At 51.3% G+C, this 14,092-nt stretch overlaps 6 protein-coding genes across 6 annotated transcripts; 3 read left to right on the plus strand and 3 right to left on the minus strand.

Moving 5' to 3' along the window:
- The first annotated feature begins 178 nt into the window (after nucleotides 1–178).
- Nucleotides 179–3,422, plus strand: K460DRAFT_306091 (uncharacterized protein). The gene is made up of 2 exons (XM_040930024.1): nucleotides 179–441; nucleotides 498–3,422. Exons 1-2 carry the CDS (start codon nucleotides 265–267, stop codon nucleotides 3,210–3,212), a joined length of 2,892 nt encoding a protein of 963 aa, XP_040789737.1. The 5' UTR covers nucleotides 179–264; the 3' UTR covers nucleotides 3,213–3,422.
- A 234-nt stretch (nucleotides 3,423–3,656) lies between these two features.
- On the plus strand, nucleotides 3,657–6,952 carry K460DRAFT_278651 (uncharacterized protein; the record flags this gene model as incomplete). The annotated part of the gene is made up of 2 exons (XM_040928273.1): nucleotides 3,657–6,328; nucleotides 6,409–6,952. The coding sequence occupies 2 exons, from the start codon at nucleotides 3,657–3,659 to the stop codon at nucleotides 6,950–6,952; spliced, it is 3,216 nt and encodes a 1,071-aa protein (XP_040789738.1).
- Nucleotides 6,953–7,056: 104 nt separating this feature from the next.
- On the minus strand, nucleotides 7,057–9,171 carry K460DRAFT_276992 (uncharacterized protein; the record flags this gene model as incomplete). Its single annotated transcript, XM_040928156.1, has 2 exons — nucleotides 7,057–7,826; nucleotides 8,553–9,171. Coding segments are annotated over 2 exons (1,389 nt in total), but the record flags the coding sequence as incomplete, so codon positions are not given.
- A 40-nt stretch (nucleotides 9,172–9,211) lies between these two features.
- K460DRAFT_54640 (uncharacterized protein) lies at nucleotides 9,212–10,330 on the minus strand. Its single transcript, XM_040938504.1, has one exon. It carries the CDS (start codon nucleotides 10,067–10,069, stop codon nucleotides 9,398–9,400), a length of 672 nt encoding a protein of 223 aa, XP_040789740.1. The 5' UTR covers nucleotides 10,070–10,330; the 3' UTR covers nucleotides 9,212–9,397.
- K460DRAFT_363283 (cysteine proteinase) lies at nucleotides 10,326–13,052 on the minus strand. The gene has a single exon (XM_040932786.1). The coding sequence runs from the start codon at nucleotides 12,808–12,810 to the stop codon at nucleotides 10,591–10,593; it is 2,220 nt and encodes a 739-aa protein (XP_040789741.1). The 5' UTR covers nucleotides 12,811–13,052; the 3' UTR covers nucleotides 10,326–10,590.
- A 301-nt stretch (nucleotides 13,053–13,353) lies between these two features.
- Nucleotides 13,354–14,004, plus strand: K460DRAFT_276760 (uncharacterized protein; the record flags this gene model as incomplete). The annotated part of the gene is made up of 2 exons (XM_040928136.1): nucleotides 13,354–13,384; nucleotides 13,436–14,004. The coding sequence occupies 2 exons, from the start codon at nucleotides 13,354–13,356 to the stop codon at nucleotides 14,002–14,004; spliced, it is 600 nt and encodes a 199-aa protein (XP_040789742.1).
- Nucleotides 14,005–14,092: the final 88 nt, after the last annotated feature.

Genomic DNA, 14,092 nt, shown 5'->3' on the forward strand with positions numbered 1-14,092 from the left:
TGGCGTGGTTTCCAATAGTGAGTGACGGCGTGAAGTTGTCGTACACCGAAACACGACTGTCAGGGACGCGACTGCCGACGCGACTGAGCACCAGCCACTTCCGCCACATGCCAAGATTTCGCACCTTCCCTCTTGACCGCTCAGTTTTCTGCCAGAGCTCCAACTTTTTTCTTTGCAGCACTCGACGACCGAAACTAAGCACGCGGCTCGACTTACGGCTCACGCAGACCTCATCCTATCCGACAAGCGGGTCTGGCAAACAACATGTCGTTCGATCAAGCGATTGGCACGCCATTCACTTTGGCATCACTGTCCAAGCCTGTACGCTCCACCAACGGACGTGTGCATGCCGCTGGAGTCTGCAGCGCAAGCGGCGTTAAGAAGAGAAAGCGCACTGAGATTGTTGTTGGCTTGGATGGAGAAGGCTTATCTATATACAGCGTATGTATCACGTTATTTCCCCTCTTCCCACAACCACATGCCTAATATCCGTCAAGCTTCAAAATCCGCAACTCGTAACTTCGTATGCGCTGCCGCCGAGCGCCTCCCTCACATCTGCACCTTTTTCCATTTATCGAAAAGGGTCTTCGAAGACCCCGACGCAGCGCTTCACATATGCTTCCCTAGCCGGAACTACCGCGGTCGACAAGCCCCAGCTGGTCTGCTTCCACGAGAAAACCCGAGGCGATCAGTCAGAGACGGTCAAGACCTCATACACGCATAGCGAATACCCCGCGCAATTGTTGGCTCTTGATGCGCTTCCCGTAGCAGCAGGCGGCTCGGCCAAGGATGCAACACATGATGTCCTTGCAGCTTTTGACAACGGCGACGTCATCTGTCTGTCGGCAGATCTCGAGGCTGTAAGATGGGTCGCAAACCTGACGTTGCTTGTCTCGCCTAGAGACCCGCGAGTGGAACTCGAGCATGTCTCATTGACAAACGCCAAAGCAGCAAGTCGGGGCCTACTACGGAGTCGAGGGGATATCGCCGCCGTTTTGAATCCAATGGCAGATGAGACCTCGGACCTATTAGAGCTCACCCAGATTCTATGCGTCATTGGTCGCAAATCTGACGGTTCCAGGACATTGGGTCTTCTCCAAGTCCAGTCACGATCTCCAGACCTAGCCACGAATCACTTGTCACCGCTCAAGCATCTTGTGTCTTGGAACCTTCCCAAACCGCCGAAGATCTCGACATCGATAACTTTGCCACCGCAATTCGACCTTAATGCCCCAAGTGGTTCCCTCCATATCCTCGACAAAGGCGCGCTGCTTACCTACGACTTGTCTGGTACTACCCCCAAGCTAAATTCGGAACTTTCTATATCTAGCTCGAGCGTCGATTCGTTCCTGCGAACAGCACAGGATGTTCTCTTCACTATTTCGCAAGATACATGTCGCGTGTTTGATGCGAAGTTCAACTCTCTGCAAGCGCTCTTGGCATTGGACCCGTCTTCAGGCAACCCCGACGCTACAAGCCCCTCGAAGAAGAGAAAGCTTGCGCAGACTGGGGCTGCGGGCCAGGGAGTTGGTGCTTGCAGCCTGGTCGCATACTACGCTGATATCGGTTTAGTGGTAGCTGCACGCGAAGATGAAATCTTCGGCATGCAATTTGGAGGTATTGGCATGCGGAAGCGGATGAAGACAGATAGCACTCTACTCATCGACGCTCTCGGCAAAGGAATTTGTTCGAACCCGCCAACTGCCCCTAATCACGAAAACAAATGGCAAGAAAGAAAGGCAAAACTCAACCGATACGCAGCGAAGGGGAAAATTGCTAAGTTTGAAGAGGCATTCGCTACAGCCTTGGGCATTCAACTCGAATCGGTCGATGCAGCAAAGAAGCGGGAAAACGAGGCAAATGGTGGCCCAGTAACAAACGGTGTTGGACCAAAGCTGCCCGATGCAGATGCCATGGTCATCGACAAGCTTGACGATGGAAGCGAAATTGCCGAGGACGAACTGCGAAGATGGAAGACAACCAAGGTGCGATCTAACAATCAGTTGCCGCAATACCGCCAGTACGCTCTGTACGCTTTGAGCAAAATCTTCCGTTGGATAGATGCCGATGTCACATCAGAGGCGCCTTTGTCCAAAGCGAGCCCACGAGGTTCTTTGAAGGTCGACTTCTTTCCGCCGAACGTCTTTCAATGGCTTCTACAAACTGGCAATTTGACCAAAGAGTCGATTCGTAGATCGATACTGGACGAGATGCCTTCAAAACCCCAGTCAACGTCGATCATCAGCGATGGAGATATCACTAAGGCTCTTGTTGAATTTGATCCGGATCTGCATATTCTCTCAGCAGTCCTCAACCATGATCAGTTTCTTCCAATAGGCGAAGTGGTCCAGGCTATCAAGCTACTCATTCAAAACATAGGCGACGAGCCAGAGCAAAACGAGGTTACCAAGCGGCTGACAAACGGCACCGCTCCATCGGAAGATGAGATGGATGTTGACATTGCTTCTGAGCTTGAAGCAGCCTCGCACGAAATTGATCACGCTCTGTCTATCCTTGACCAGGGTCTTTTAATCCGCAGCCACACCCTACGCCCTGCTCTAATTCGTCTCCATACCTTCCCTACGCCTACCATCAGCTCAGCACTTCGTTCAATGCTATCCCGACGAGACCTTGAATCACTCATTCGACTTCTACATCTTGAGCTTAAGAATGGCGGCTGGACCTCTTCGTACGACTTCGTCGATGTAGAAGACTCGGCTTTGGAATCTTCAACAGAAGACCCCGACGACCACGCCGTCACCATCATCGCCTCCCTGTTGTCTAGTACCCTAGATGCAATCGGTGCAGGAGCTTTTCTCACCTCCATCGGCAGTCCTTCTTCTCCGGAGTCCAGCGAAGAAATTATCAACTCGCTCCACGGCGACACGTCCGAAGCACTAAACGGTTTTTGGGAAGCACGCTACATGCGTGGTCTCCTCTCCGAATTCCTCCGCTATGCGTCTAATGTACCAAAGTCCCAGAAGCCCAGTAATGAAAAATTACAGGGACAGGGCAAGCCATTCCTTGTCACTGGGAAGTTGAGTGGGGAAGAGGATTTGCCCATGCTGCCGCTGGGCGGGAAGGGTGATTTGGGAATCGAGAGAATGAAGAAGGGTCTGAGCGGGAGGAAAGAGGAGAGGAGTAAGAGAGAGATGGGAATGTTGATTAGTAAGAGGGTGCCAAAATATAGCTTCGAGAGGATTGTGATCTAGGTGGTTGTATTTAGGATAGTGATCGGCGCTAGCGTGTATAGCCGAAGATACCATTTTTGCATGTTTTGGCTATGTACCCTAGGATCCGGGCATCGTGCATACATCGTGCATCCGATTCCGCAGCCGTGTTGCCGATAGATCACTCGTTTGACGCTGCAACGTGCTGACAATTGGGTGCATTGCACAATTGTTGCACAATCGAACCAGCGCTAAGCTTTAGATTGACTTAGTACGATGCTTATCCCGAGGTCCCATGACGTCGATCTCTCGGCCGTATTAGAGCACTTTGCACCGTGCGAGCCTGACATGCGGAGCATCGGACGAGCTTTGTCGAGTGATGAATTAGCTACATCGTCTCTTCACGCTTTCATTCATCATTCATTCTCTATGTTCTCCGCTTCTAGTATATGATTTAATTGAAAAATTCGTGCCTCAAACGTCGCAATGGCATCTCCTGCGACGCGTCGAGATGTGCCGGAAGGGGAATCAAACCACTATCATCAGGACACCCCACTGACAGAAGACCCGGAAGATACCGAAAAGAAAGAGAAGCAACCTTCATTCATCAAGAATACATGGGACAAATTAGGCCTCGACGCCGGGACGCTGTTGATGATGGGCAAAGCCGCCCTGCCTCCCACAATCGCCCTGGCAATGCAACAAGCAGACAACGTCGCGAAAGTCTATTCGACGCTGGGGTACCTAGTGGCCATTATCAGTATCCTAGGATTCTGCATTATGCCACGCGCGAAATTCCTTCAAACAATGACCATGAACATCATCGCTACCTGCTTCGGCTCTGCCGTCGCTCTGCTTATGGTCTGGTCCGGCGTCAAGGCACGTGAGCATACAACAACCCCCGGTGCACCTCCGCAAAGGTACAATTCGAGCCAGAGCGTGGTCCTGGGAGTGTGGCTTTTCTTCCAGATTTACGCCGTCAATGCGCTAAAAGCAAAGTTCCCGCAATTGGCATTTCCAGCCATCATATATGCGATTTTAGTCAACATCGCTGCGACGAATGGATTCCTGTTCCGGACGGTACCGCAGTGCGAAGCGTTCGTTAAACGGCTGCTCGAGGCGATTTTAACAGGACTCGCATTGGCGACGGGCGTGTCTCTCTTCATTATTCCGGTTACGTGTAGGACGGTTGTGTTGAAGGAGATGACGGGCTATATTGGACTATTGAGGGGTGCGCTTGGTGCGCATAAGGCATATATTCATACCTTGGAGGATACGGATATGTTTGGACAGGTGTATGTTCCTGAAGCGGAGAGTGCGAAGAAGAACAAGAAGGCAAAGGACAAAAAGACAAAGAAAAAACCAGAGATTGAAGCGATTAAGAAGATGGCAGAGGCACTAGAAGGATTGCATGGGAAGCTTACTGCTGACCTCCCATTTGCGAAGCGGGAGATTGCGTATGGCAAGTTGACACCGGATGATTTGCAAGCTATGTTCAAGCACTTAAGGTTGATTTTATTACCCGTACTAAGTCTGGGGTCAATCATGGATCTCTTCGAGCGGGCGGCGGAGATCAATCACTGGGATGGAGAAGAGACAGAATACGACGACGAGGTTCGCAAGAAGGTTGTGAGCGAGTGGAACGAGATGTTCAAATTTGTACATGAGCCTTTTGATAACATCTTCAAGGCCCTAGACGACGGCCTCGCACATGTTCTCATAAGATTGCAGCTTGTCAAGCTACCGAAGAAGAAGAAGGGTCAGAACCAGGACGATGCCGAAGCGAAGGGTGACATGATCAAGCCAGGAGACGATGGGTTTGCAGAACATCTAGAGAAGCAAGGCGACCTGTTCTTCCGCACCAAAGAACCGACTCTCCGTTACTGGGTCGAAAGCAAAGGCATCAAGATCAGCAAAGACTATTTTTCGTGCCCTGATGCAGTCGAGGAGGCGACGCTCAAGCTCCTGCCCAGCATCACAACTCGGACACGCGACCAGCGCCAACTCTACATGGTCCTCTACATAATGTTCCTCCTTAACTCGATCAGCCGCACAACCCTTGAACTCGTCAAATTCGCGGACAAACACAACCACGCGACCGCAAAGAGTAAACTCATATGGCCCGGTGCAAGGCGGTTCAGGAAATGGGTCGGGAGCATCTTTCAAAGCCAGGATTCGAATGAAGACGACGAAACTACAATTGCTGCGTATGAAAGGAATCATACGACAGTATATATGGGCGAGGCTTACAAATCGAAGAAAGACCCCGAGCACCTACCCCCTTCCAATACCTGGGAGAAATTCGGAGATCTCATACGGTCCTTGGCACATTTTCTGCGCAGCTCTGAATCCTCATTCGGCTTCCGCGCCGCCTGCGCCACCATGTCCATCGCGATTATAGCGTTCTTGAAGGATACGCAGACGTTCTTTGTTGAGCAGCGGCTCGTTTGGGCGTTGATCATGGTCGCTATCTCCATGACACCAACAGCCGGACAGTCCATTTTCCAATTCGTGCTCCGAATTGCCGGCACTGCAATCGCCATGGTAGTCGCCTGGCTGATGTGGTACATCCCAGGTCAGCACACTGCTGGAATCCTCGTCTTCGTGTGGGTCTTCGTTGCACTTGGCTTCTACATTCCCCTGAAACGCTTTGACCTGGTCATAGTCGGAATAATTAGCGTTGTTACCGCGACAATGATTGTAGGCTACGAATTACAAGTGAGAAAGATTGGCGCCATGGCTTCGACAGCAGCAACAGGACAGCCTGCGTACCCCATTCACGAACTCGGCCCATATCGTCTCGCTACCGTCGCTGGCGGCCTAGCAGTCGCGTTTTTCTGGACCATTTTCCCCTACCCCATTACAGAACATAGTGCGCTCCGACAGGGACTCGGCGGCGCCCTCTACCTGTCCGCCAACTTCTACTCAATAATGCACGAGCAAGTCATGACCAGGATTCGAGGCGAGGCTGGTGATGAAGAGAACGATAAGAAGAGCCCGGGCTATGCGCTCATCAAAGCACGCAATAAGGTACTCGCGAAGCAGATGCTTACACTTCAGAGTTTAAAAATGCATTCTGGATTCGTGAGGTGGGAGTTTCCCCTCGGCGGAAAATTCCCGGTAGAAGAATACGAGAAGATCATTGAATGTGTCACCAAGTAAGTACTCTAGCCCTCTCTTGCTCCTTCCTCAGCGTTCATATATCACGAGGAGAGATGAGTCCTAACGAGAGTGACAGTATCGTGAACTACACTGCCCTTCTAGGCTACGCATCCCAACCCTTCACACACGCATCCCTCAACCCACCACCACCCACAGATGCTACATCTCCATCTTCCCCCTCTTCCAACCAGGTGTTTTCAAATTACGCCTCGGAACAGTGGATCCACGACTTCCGCCGCGTCCTCAACGACGCAAAAGTAACGTCCCACGAAACCACATCCCTTCTCGCTCTCCTCTCCTCATCCATAACGAACGGTCAACCCCTCCCACCCTACCTGCACGCACCCCCAGGCTACCAGCTCGGCCAGAAACTTGAGGCGATAGATCATGATATTTTGAGCTTGAGGCACATTGCCGAGCCAGGATATGCTTCGTTTGCGGTCATGGCGATTAGCACGACGTGCATACACATGGATATCGAGAAGTTGCTAGCTGCTGTGAAGAAACTAGTCGGAGAGTTGGATTTTTCGTTCCACGTTGTGAGTACGCAGGATGATAGTCTGAGTTCGAATGAGACGTTAGTGAGGGGAGGCTCGAGGAGGAGTAGGAAACAGGATTAGCTAGCCAGCTCTTCTTTCTACATTACGATTTAGATGGAACCAATCAAGCATGGGTAGTCATCATTACAGCGTCCCGTGTCGTTCCATGAGCGAATCTGTCTCCCTTACTCTAGCTCGAACACCACTGCCTTCCCAAAACACCCAGCCTTGACAACTACATCTGCCCCTGTATTCAGCAACCACTCTTCCTGCCCCGGCAACGCCATAGGCGCCGAGAAACCCAAAACATTCGCTGCAATCGCTCTGCAAACAAGACATTGAACCACACTAACATTCGCGGGCAAATACTGCACCATCCTCTCCTTCACACAACCACCACAAAACGCGTGGTTACACGGCCTCAGAACACAATCACACAAATTCCTACGACAAGACGAGCAAGCGACTTTCTGGGAGGCCGCAACCGAAGTATCAGCATGGATAGGCCCACCCCTACCATCGATTTCAGACACGCTTTGGATCTTGTCAAAGGCTTTACCGCCCTGTACTGCGCTGCTATATCGCCCTTTATCGACATATGTGTCGAACCACGGGATACCCGCTTCTGTGTATTCCTTTGCGGTGATGGGTGTTGGCGGACATAACATGCCTGTTAACGTCTCATACGCTACGGCGTTGAGGAGTTGGACAGAGAGCAGGGCTGTGGCTGAGGGCGTGGTGTCGCGGTATGCGGAGGGTGTGGTATCAAGGTGAATTTGTTGCGCTAGGCGGCCGCCGGCTGCGAGGCCCATTGCCCAGGACTCGACTTTTGGTTCTTGTTGCGGTGATTGAGGGGGTGGTTGAGACATTGGTCTAGTGGTTGGTGATGCCTGCGTCTGGTAAGGAGGAGTGGTGATGCTGCTGTAGGGTGACGGTACCGCGGAATACGTAGGCGCTTGTACGGAATGTGGTGGCTCATAAGAACCTGGTGAGGCCTGAGGACTTGGCACGCTATATGGATCTGATGCGCCGTAAGAAGCTGGTGGAGCATAGGAAGTTTGTCCGCTGTACGTTGGCGCAGAGTATGGTGCTGGAGTGTTATACGTGTTACTGAACTGTCCGCCCTGGGTTGGAGCTGATCCATATGATATAAGTGTCGGCGCAGGCCTTGAGGGACCACCAACCATACTGGCCGAGTCGTCAGGAGCAACTTCCTGATAGTCCTGCTGGTAATATCCTGGATAGCTCATGGCTGGTCCGTCGTCGTTAAACTGCGGCCTACTCTGTGGAGCCGCTCCAACATAATTCGGATCGTCCTTGTAATTCTTGTAAGCTGTTAAAACTGCACCATCATGTATTCCCACTCCCACCAACGTGTCATTGTTGTACAGCATCTCATCGTACGCTAGACTGTAGAATCTGAGATCTTTCCCTTTATATCGTGTCTCTTTAATGACTTTATCGATAGTATCAAAAGGCAAGAAGGATGGAGTGGTAATCTTGTGCTTCATTAGGGTACCTGGCATTTTGATCTGGAGCCTGATAGGGTACAGCGCCGTGATTATTGTTGATGAGATATTACGGCGATCGGATAGCGGATCAATTAGTTCTAGGAGCGTTTTCTTCTGCTCCCTTCGGATTCTGCCGCCTAGGAATGGCAGTGTACCTGGGGCACCAGAACGCATCATATTTATCGTTTCTCCCGCACGAAGACCATATGTTCGAGGTGTTGTGGTCCTCCCCGATTCCTCGTTTTCCTGCCATTTGATGTCTCGACCGCGGTAGTAGAAGTGCAGATGCCGATTCTGCGCAGTGATCTCGAGCTGTAAGCCGCCTACGTCTTCCTTGCCCGTGATCTGTTTTTCGATTGAATAACCGCTACCAATGGGCATTGCGATGAATTGCCGAACAATGCCGTTACCTACTGCTATACCGTCGACATGCTCTTGTGGTGGGACAAGAATGTAGTCTTGCTCGTCCTCGTCGTACGGTGAGTTGCTCTTGGTGTGGTCATCCCATTTCTTCCCAGTGACGACGTTCACGCCACCAACAAAGACACGGACTTTATACTCACTGCCTGCGGGCGAGCTGAAAGAGAGCCACATGGCTTCGCGCTGGAATATGGGGAAGAAGACTCCTCCTTTCCTCGCCATGTCGAGTAAACTCGCATTCTTACTATTGATCAACTTCTTACTATACACCGCGACATTTTGCACTGGAAAACGCCCGAAACTCGCCGGTAGCTTGTGGGTACGACCATCTTCAGGCACACGCAACGTCCTGTGGAAGGCAATCTTGAGATCCCCGTCATTGACCAAAATCCGTGAATCTTCGCATTTGACAGAGAGTTGGATGTGTGCTAAGAATACCGAGAAAGGTTCATCGATGTGGATACGCAACCCGATTTCGGGGTCATAGCAGGATTTACCAAGAGTGATGAGGATAGGCCATGGAGCTTCTTTGAGGCCTATAGCGACAGATAGTGGTTGTGCACGATTAGTTTCTGTCGCGAAGCCGAGTGGGATTCTATACCCTATTCAGTCGATCAGCAAGGTATGGTAAGCACTTGCTGATCAGTTTACACGACTTACCACAAGCTCGAAGTTTCTCCGCAATATCGCCCAGAAAGCCAAAGCTCGATAACGACACAACTTCTGTGAATGTGCCCTTCTGACCTGCTTTCTGCAGACCTCTGACTTCAACCCGAGAAAGAGGATCCGGTACATCTACAATCACAATCTTCTTAGCCTCCAGGTCTTTCCTCTTGTTCACTACTGGAAGCGGTCTTGGCTCGGGGCTCGGGTTGTAGATGGGATAAGGAAGCGGGGCTGGAGAAGGTTCAGGATTGTAAATTGGATATGGCAAAGGAGCAGGAGCAGGTGTAGGATTGTAAATTGGATATGGCAAAGGAGCAGGAGGAGGTGTAGGTGCTGGGACGGGTTGTGGTGGGTAGCGCGGTGGTACCCGGTGATGGTCTGGCAATTCGGACAGGTGATGCTTTCTTTGCGCGTTGGTCGCTGAACCTGCGTCTAGTTCGTGGTAATCATGGTAGTGATTGTCCAACTCGTGAATATTGTGTTGCTGGTGGTTATTCCTCTGATCGTATCCATCGTACCCTGGAGCAGGCTGAGGTGTGAAGGTCGACATCCAACTCCCGAACCCGGAGAAGGTTGTCAACTCATCCTCCTGTGGCTTCATCGTTTTCAGCTCTTCTGTGACAAGAATAAAAGAAGATCAGACGGAAACTGGCGCGACAAGGCTGGACAGCCTACGATGATTATATATCGACATTGACGTAAATCTAGATGCTATTCCTTGCTAGGCAGCTGAGGCTGAACCCCAAAACGGAGTTGGAACAGACCATCGACTCGCTTGCCTGCTGGAGCGATTGGCTGACTCGGACAGGGTATTGCTTAGCGTTGAAACAACCATGCATAGTGGTACCGAAGTAAGTTGAGGCGTGAATAATCATGTCATTAATGATGGCGCTACCTACCTCCAAGAACTACAATGTGCATGACCACCGACCTGACCCTATTCGGGCAACAGGTATGTAAACGCCAAGATCCGTGAACTCCCAATCAACCCGAAAAATTATGCTTTTTCCAGACCTTGGGCCCAAAACCCTCCCATCCGCTCGAGTTCCTAGGATAGTCCTTCAAATATACGCCATATCCCTCACGAAGTCTAAGCCTCGCACGCTTTGCCCTACGAGCAACCTACGTCGCAGAAACTAGCGGTAAACTCTGCCTACTTCCTTGACCCCTATTTGGCGCATTCCCAGCTGTCCGCATCAGGTGTGGTGAGACTGGTGGAATGGAGATGGTCTTAGGTGTAGGCGGAGTGGGGATGTCGGCTTCAGAGTCGTAGTCAGATGTCAGTTGAGTGGAGAGGGCATCTTCGGAGTCTGCTTCGCTCATTTCGTTGTCTCCATCGGTATCGTGGAGGATGCGTTCAGGCGCTGTCTTCTCTGGAGGTGGTGTGGGGTACATAGATATCGTTGGGGGTATGTTATACCCCGCTAATAGCTGGCTTGAAACTGTAGTCTCGATTGATGGTACAGTAGACGGGTCTGGAGGAATGAAATCAAAAATATCGTCATCGTCCGGAAGAGGGACCTCTGCAGCATCCTCATTCATAACCGCCTGTGCGTCCGACGTGACATTAGCGGGTGGTAACGGAGCGTCTTGAGCGACCGCAATAGACTCGACTGCTAGATCAGTCTCCCGTGGTGGTAATGAGATGAGCTCGTCTATACGCTCGTAGAATAGCATAAAGACATTACCCTGATGCGCCTCCTCTTCTGATACAGCATAGACGCTTTCATCGCTGAACCGCCACCACCTTTCTCTAAAGGTTTCTTGCTCTTCCACTGCGTTTGAGTCTTCGCTGCTCTCCTTCGTCTCGCTGAATACCCTCGGATGTGGCCGATAGCAAACGTAGTGTCCACTACCGTGCGATCCGTAATGAGTCACAGCAGCTCGGAGCCTGTACTGGAATTGTGAGGTCGTTACCGGTTCACTCTCTGAGTCTGGAAGCATAGACTCTCTGGGGTCCCTCGGCCACTCCTCTATTGACATGTCGGGCTGCTGCGAGCCGCTTGGCTTGCTGCCCAAACACCAGTTGGCCAAATCCAATATCATTGGGTATGACACACCGGCAGTGTTCTTGTACGACATTCCAGTCATTTCATTGAAGCTGCTCCGGTTGATGTGAAGAACTAGTGACTTCGGTGCTCGTGCAATGACGGCCTGTTTCGATTTTGTACTTTGCACCCAATTCTTCTTCGCTGCGTTAAGCTTCTTGATCAGAGTCTTATCTTCGAAATCTTCCTCGTCCAACGCCTCTTGCACGGCATTCAGTTTTGCTTCGAACGGTGATCCCGGAGCCTTAGTCGCTAATGGTGTGAGCGTATTCTTCAGCTTAAGAAGCGTGCACTTCGCACATTCCACCCCATCAATATATTCCAACGTCGTGTATTCGTCGAGGCATTCGCGGATATCGTATCCATAGTTCCTACCCAGCGATACCGTGACGCAGTTGAAAGGTATAAGCGAGAGTCCTTCCGAGTAGCCACAAGATACGCAACCAACCCGCTGGGCGAGTAATCCGTCCAGTGGATTCGGCACAATCTTCGGCTGCCTTGCTGTCGCTTGACCTTTCTCCGACCCGACCGTCTCGCCCGCCTTTTGTTTATCTTCTGCCTCTGGTAAGTCACTCAAGCTCTTCGTAGCCTCAAGCCAAGAGACCGAGGATCGCCTCTTACTACTAGAAGCCTTTTTGACCTCCTCATCCAAAGCATCTAGTACCTTGCTGTAATATTCCTGCGCATCTTGTTGCTGAAACGTACTCATCGACTTGAGCTTCCCTCGTATCCAGAAATGTTGACTGTGGTTGCCTGGATCGTTGAGCTTGCTGATCATCTCGTATAGGGCCCCGTTCGTTGTGTCGGCGGTGAGCGCGGGATACTCGATAGCCAACCTCGAGAGATATTCGCGCAGAGAAGGTAACGATGCGAGGCCCTGGATGACGCTGTTTTGGTAGCAGGAGTTGCTAATGTTGCCTAAGCCTGGCGGCACAGCGCTGGAGCCTCTAGACCAAGCACCTGCAACACCTCTTACACCTTTTTGTAACAAGCTTCCAGGATTGAGACCAAAGATGCTCCCTAGCATGCCTCCACTACGCTGCATCGTGTCGTCGCTCGACTCCGAGTCGGTCGACACGAGGGATGCACCGCGCAAGCGCAGAACCCCGACAGACATGTGGGCAAGCTGGTGGATCCAGAGCCAGACAGGATAGCCAAGGAGGCCCAAGACCTTGAAAACAATGTATGCGCCTGCTACAACCGCAAGTAGAACCGAAGTGAGTGTTGTCGTGGATTCCGGAGTAATCCACCGCCGTTGATAGTCCTCAAACTCAGGATAGTCTTCGTAGCTCATAGCTACAATGCAATAAGCACCACTAGGCTGACTCGGTAATGGTAGTGAATTGTGTGCGGTAGTGATGAAGGGTAGAAGGTTCAGGAATGAGACAGTGCAAGTGCTTCATTCAACCTTTGGGCCAGCGCATAGATAGTGTCGGACAGAGCAAACGCTGGGGTGTTGAGTTTGTCTGCGACATGGAGAGGGGAGACAGGCTGTGAGGTGGGAGGATCGAACGATGGCAGTGGTGGCGGGGATGGCGAGTGAGTGTGAGGCGCGAGACAAGGCTTGTGAGAAGGGCCATCACCGGGGAAGTCGCGGGAATCCGCCGAAGTGGGACTAGTGCAGACAGATGGGCCGGGAATTTTGGCATGTGGAGGGGAACTTTCATTGCAAGACAACAACCACAAAGATTGGCAGTTGTATCACGCTTCTATCTTTTACGCAAATTTCGACAAATTGAGTGATTGGAGGCCTATCAACGCCCCTTTCGAGCTTTCTCCAAGCACTAGTCACCCACAGTCCCATTTCACCAAAAAATACATATAGGCAGTCGTTGCAATGGCGAAGACAGCCAAGGTCAAGAAGCGTCGTACGTCTCGGAATATCCTCTATTTTAAACCAATACTGAGATTCTTTGCAGAAGTAACAGTTCACTCTCGCGCCGCCCGCCGCGCAGAATCTCCTTCAATCAACCTCGACAAATCCGCCAAACCTGCGAATAACACCCGCGACTCGGCTTCGCCCTCGCGGCCGTCAAAAATAAATCCACATGCTCTAGCCGCAAAAGATGCTGGAATTCAAAAGAAGCAGAAGAAGGGCACTATGAGCCGCGCACAAAGGCTACGGCAACAAAAGACCCTCGAACGTGCAGCCGACAACATGGATAAGCTAGAACTAAAAAGGATGAAAAGTCTGGGTAGCGAGAAAAAGATCAAAGAGAGAGCAAAGGGGTGGGAGGATGTGAATGGAGTCAGTGTGAAGAAGAGTAAGAAGAGTGCTAATGCATTCGAAGAACTGGACGACGAGGACACAGAGGAGAAGAGACAGGAGAGGGAGTGGGTGAGTGATGACGAGATGGATGGAAATGATTTGGCGGCGCCTAAAGATGCAGCGAACATTCCAGGTGGAGTCAAGGGCGAGGGAAAACCGACAGAAGCCATCGTGCCTACGAGCGCACCGTTGCCTGTTGAAGAAGACGAGCTTCTCTAGTTAAGAGGGAAGGATATTGGGGCTTCACAACTTCGAGTAATGAGGCCGTGAACAATTAAGAGATACCCAAATATGACGAGCTCGAGAC

Source organism: Cucurbitaria berberidis, assembly GCF_010015615.1.
Source record: "Cucurbitaria berberidis CBS 394.84 unplaced genomic scaffold K460scaffold_2, whole genome shotgun sequence".
Lineage (NCBI taxonomy): Eukaryota > Fungi > Ascomycota > Dothideomycetes > Pleosporales > Cucurbitariaceae > Cucurbitaria > Cucurbitaria berberidis.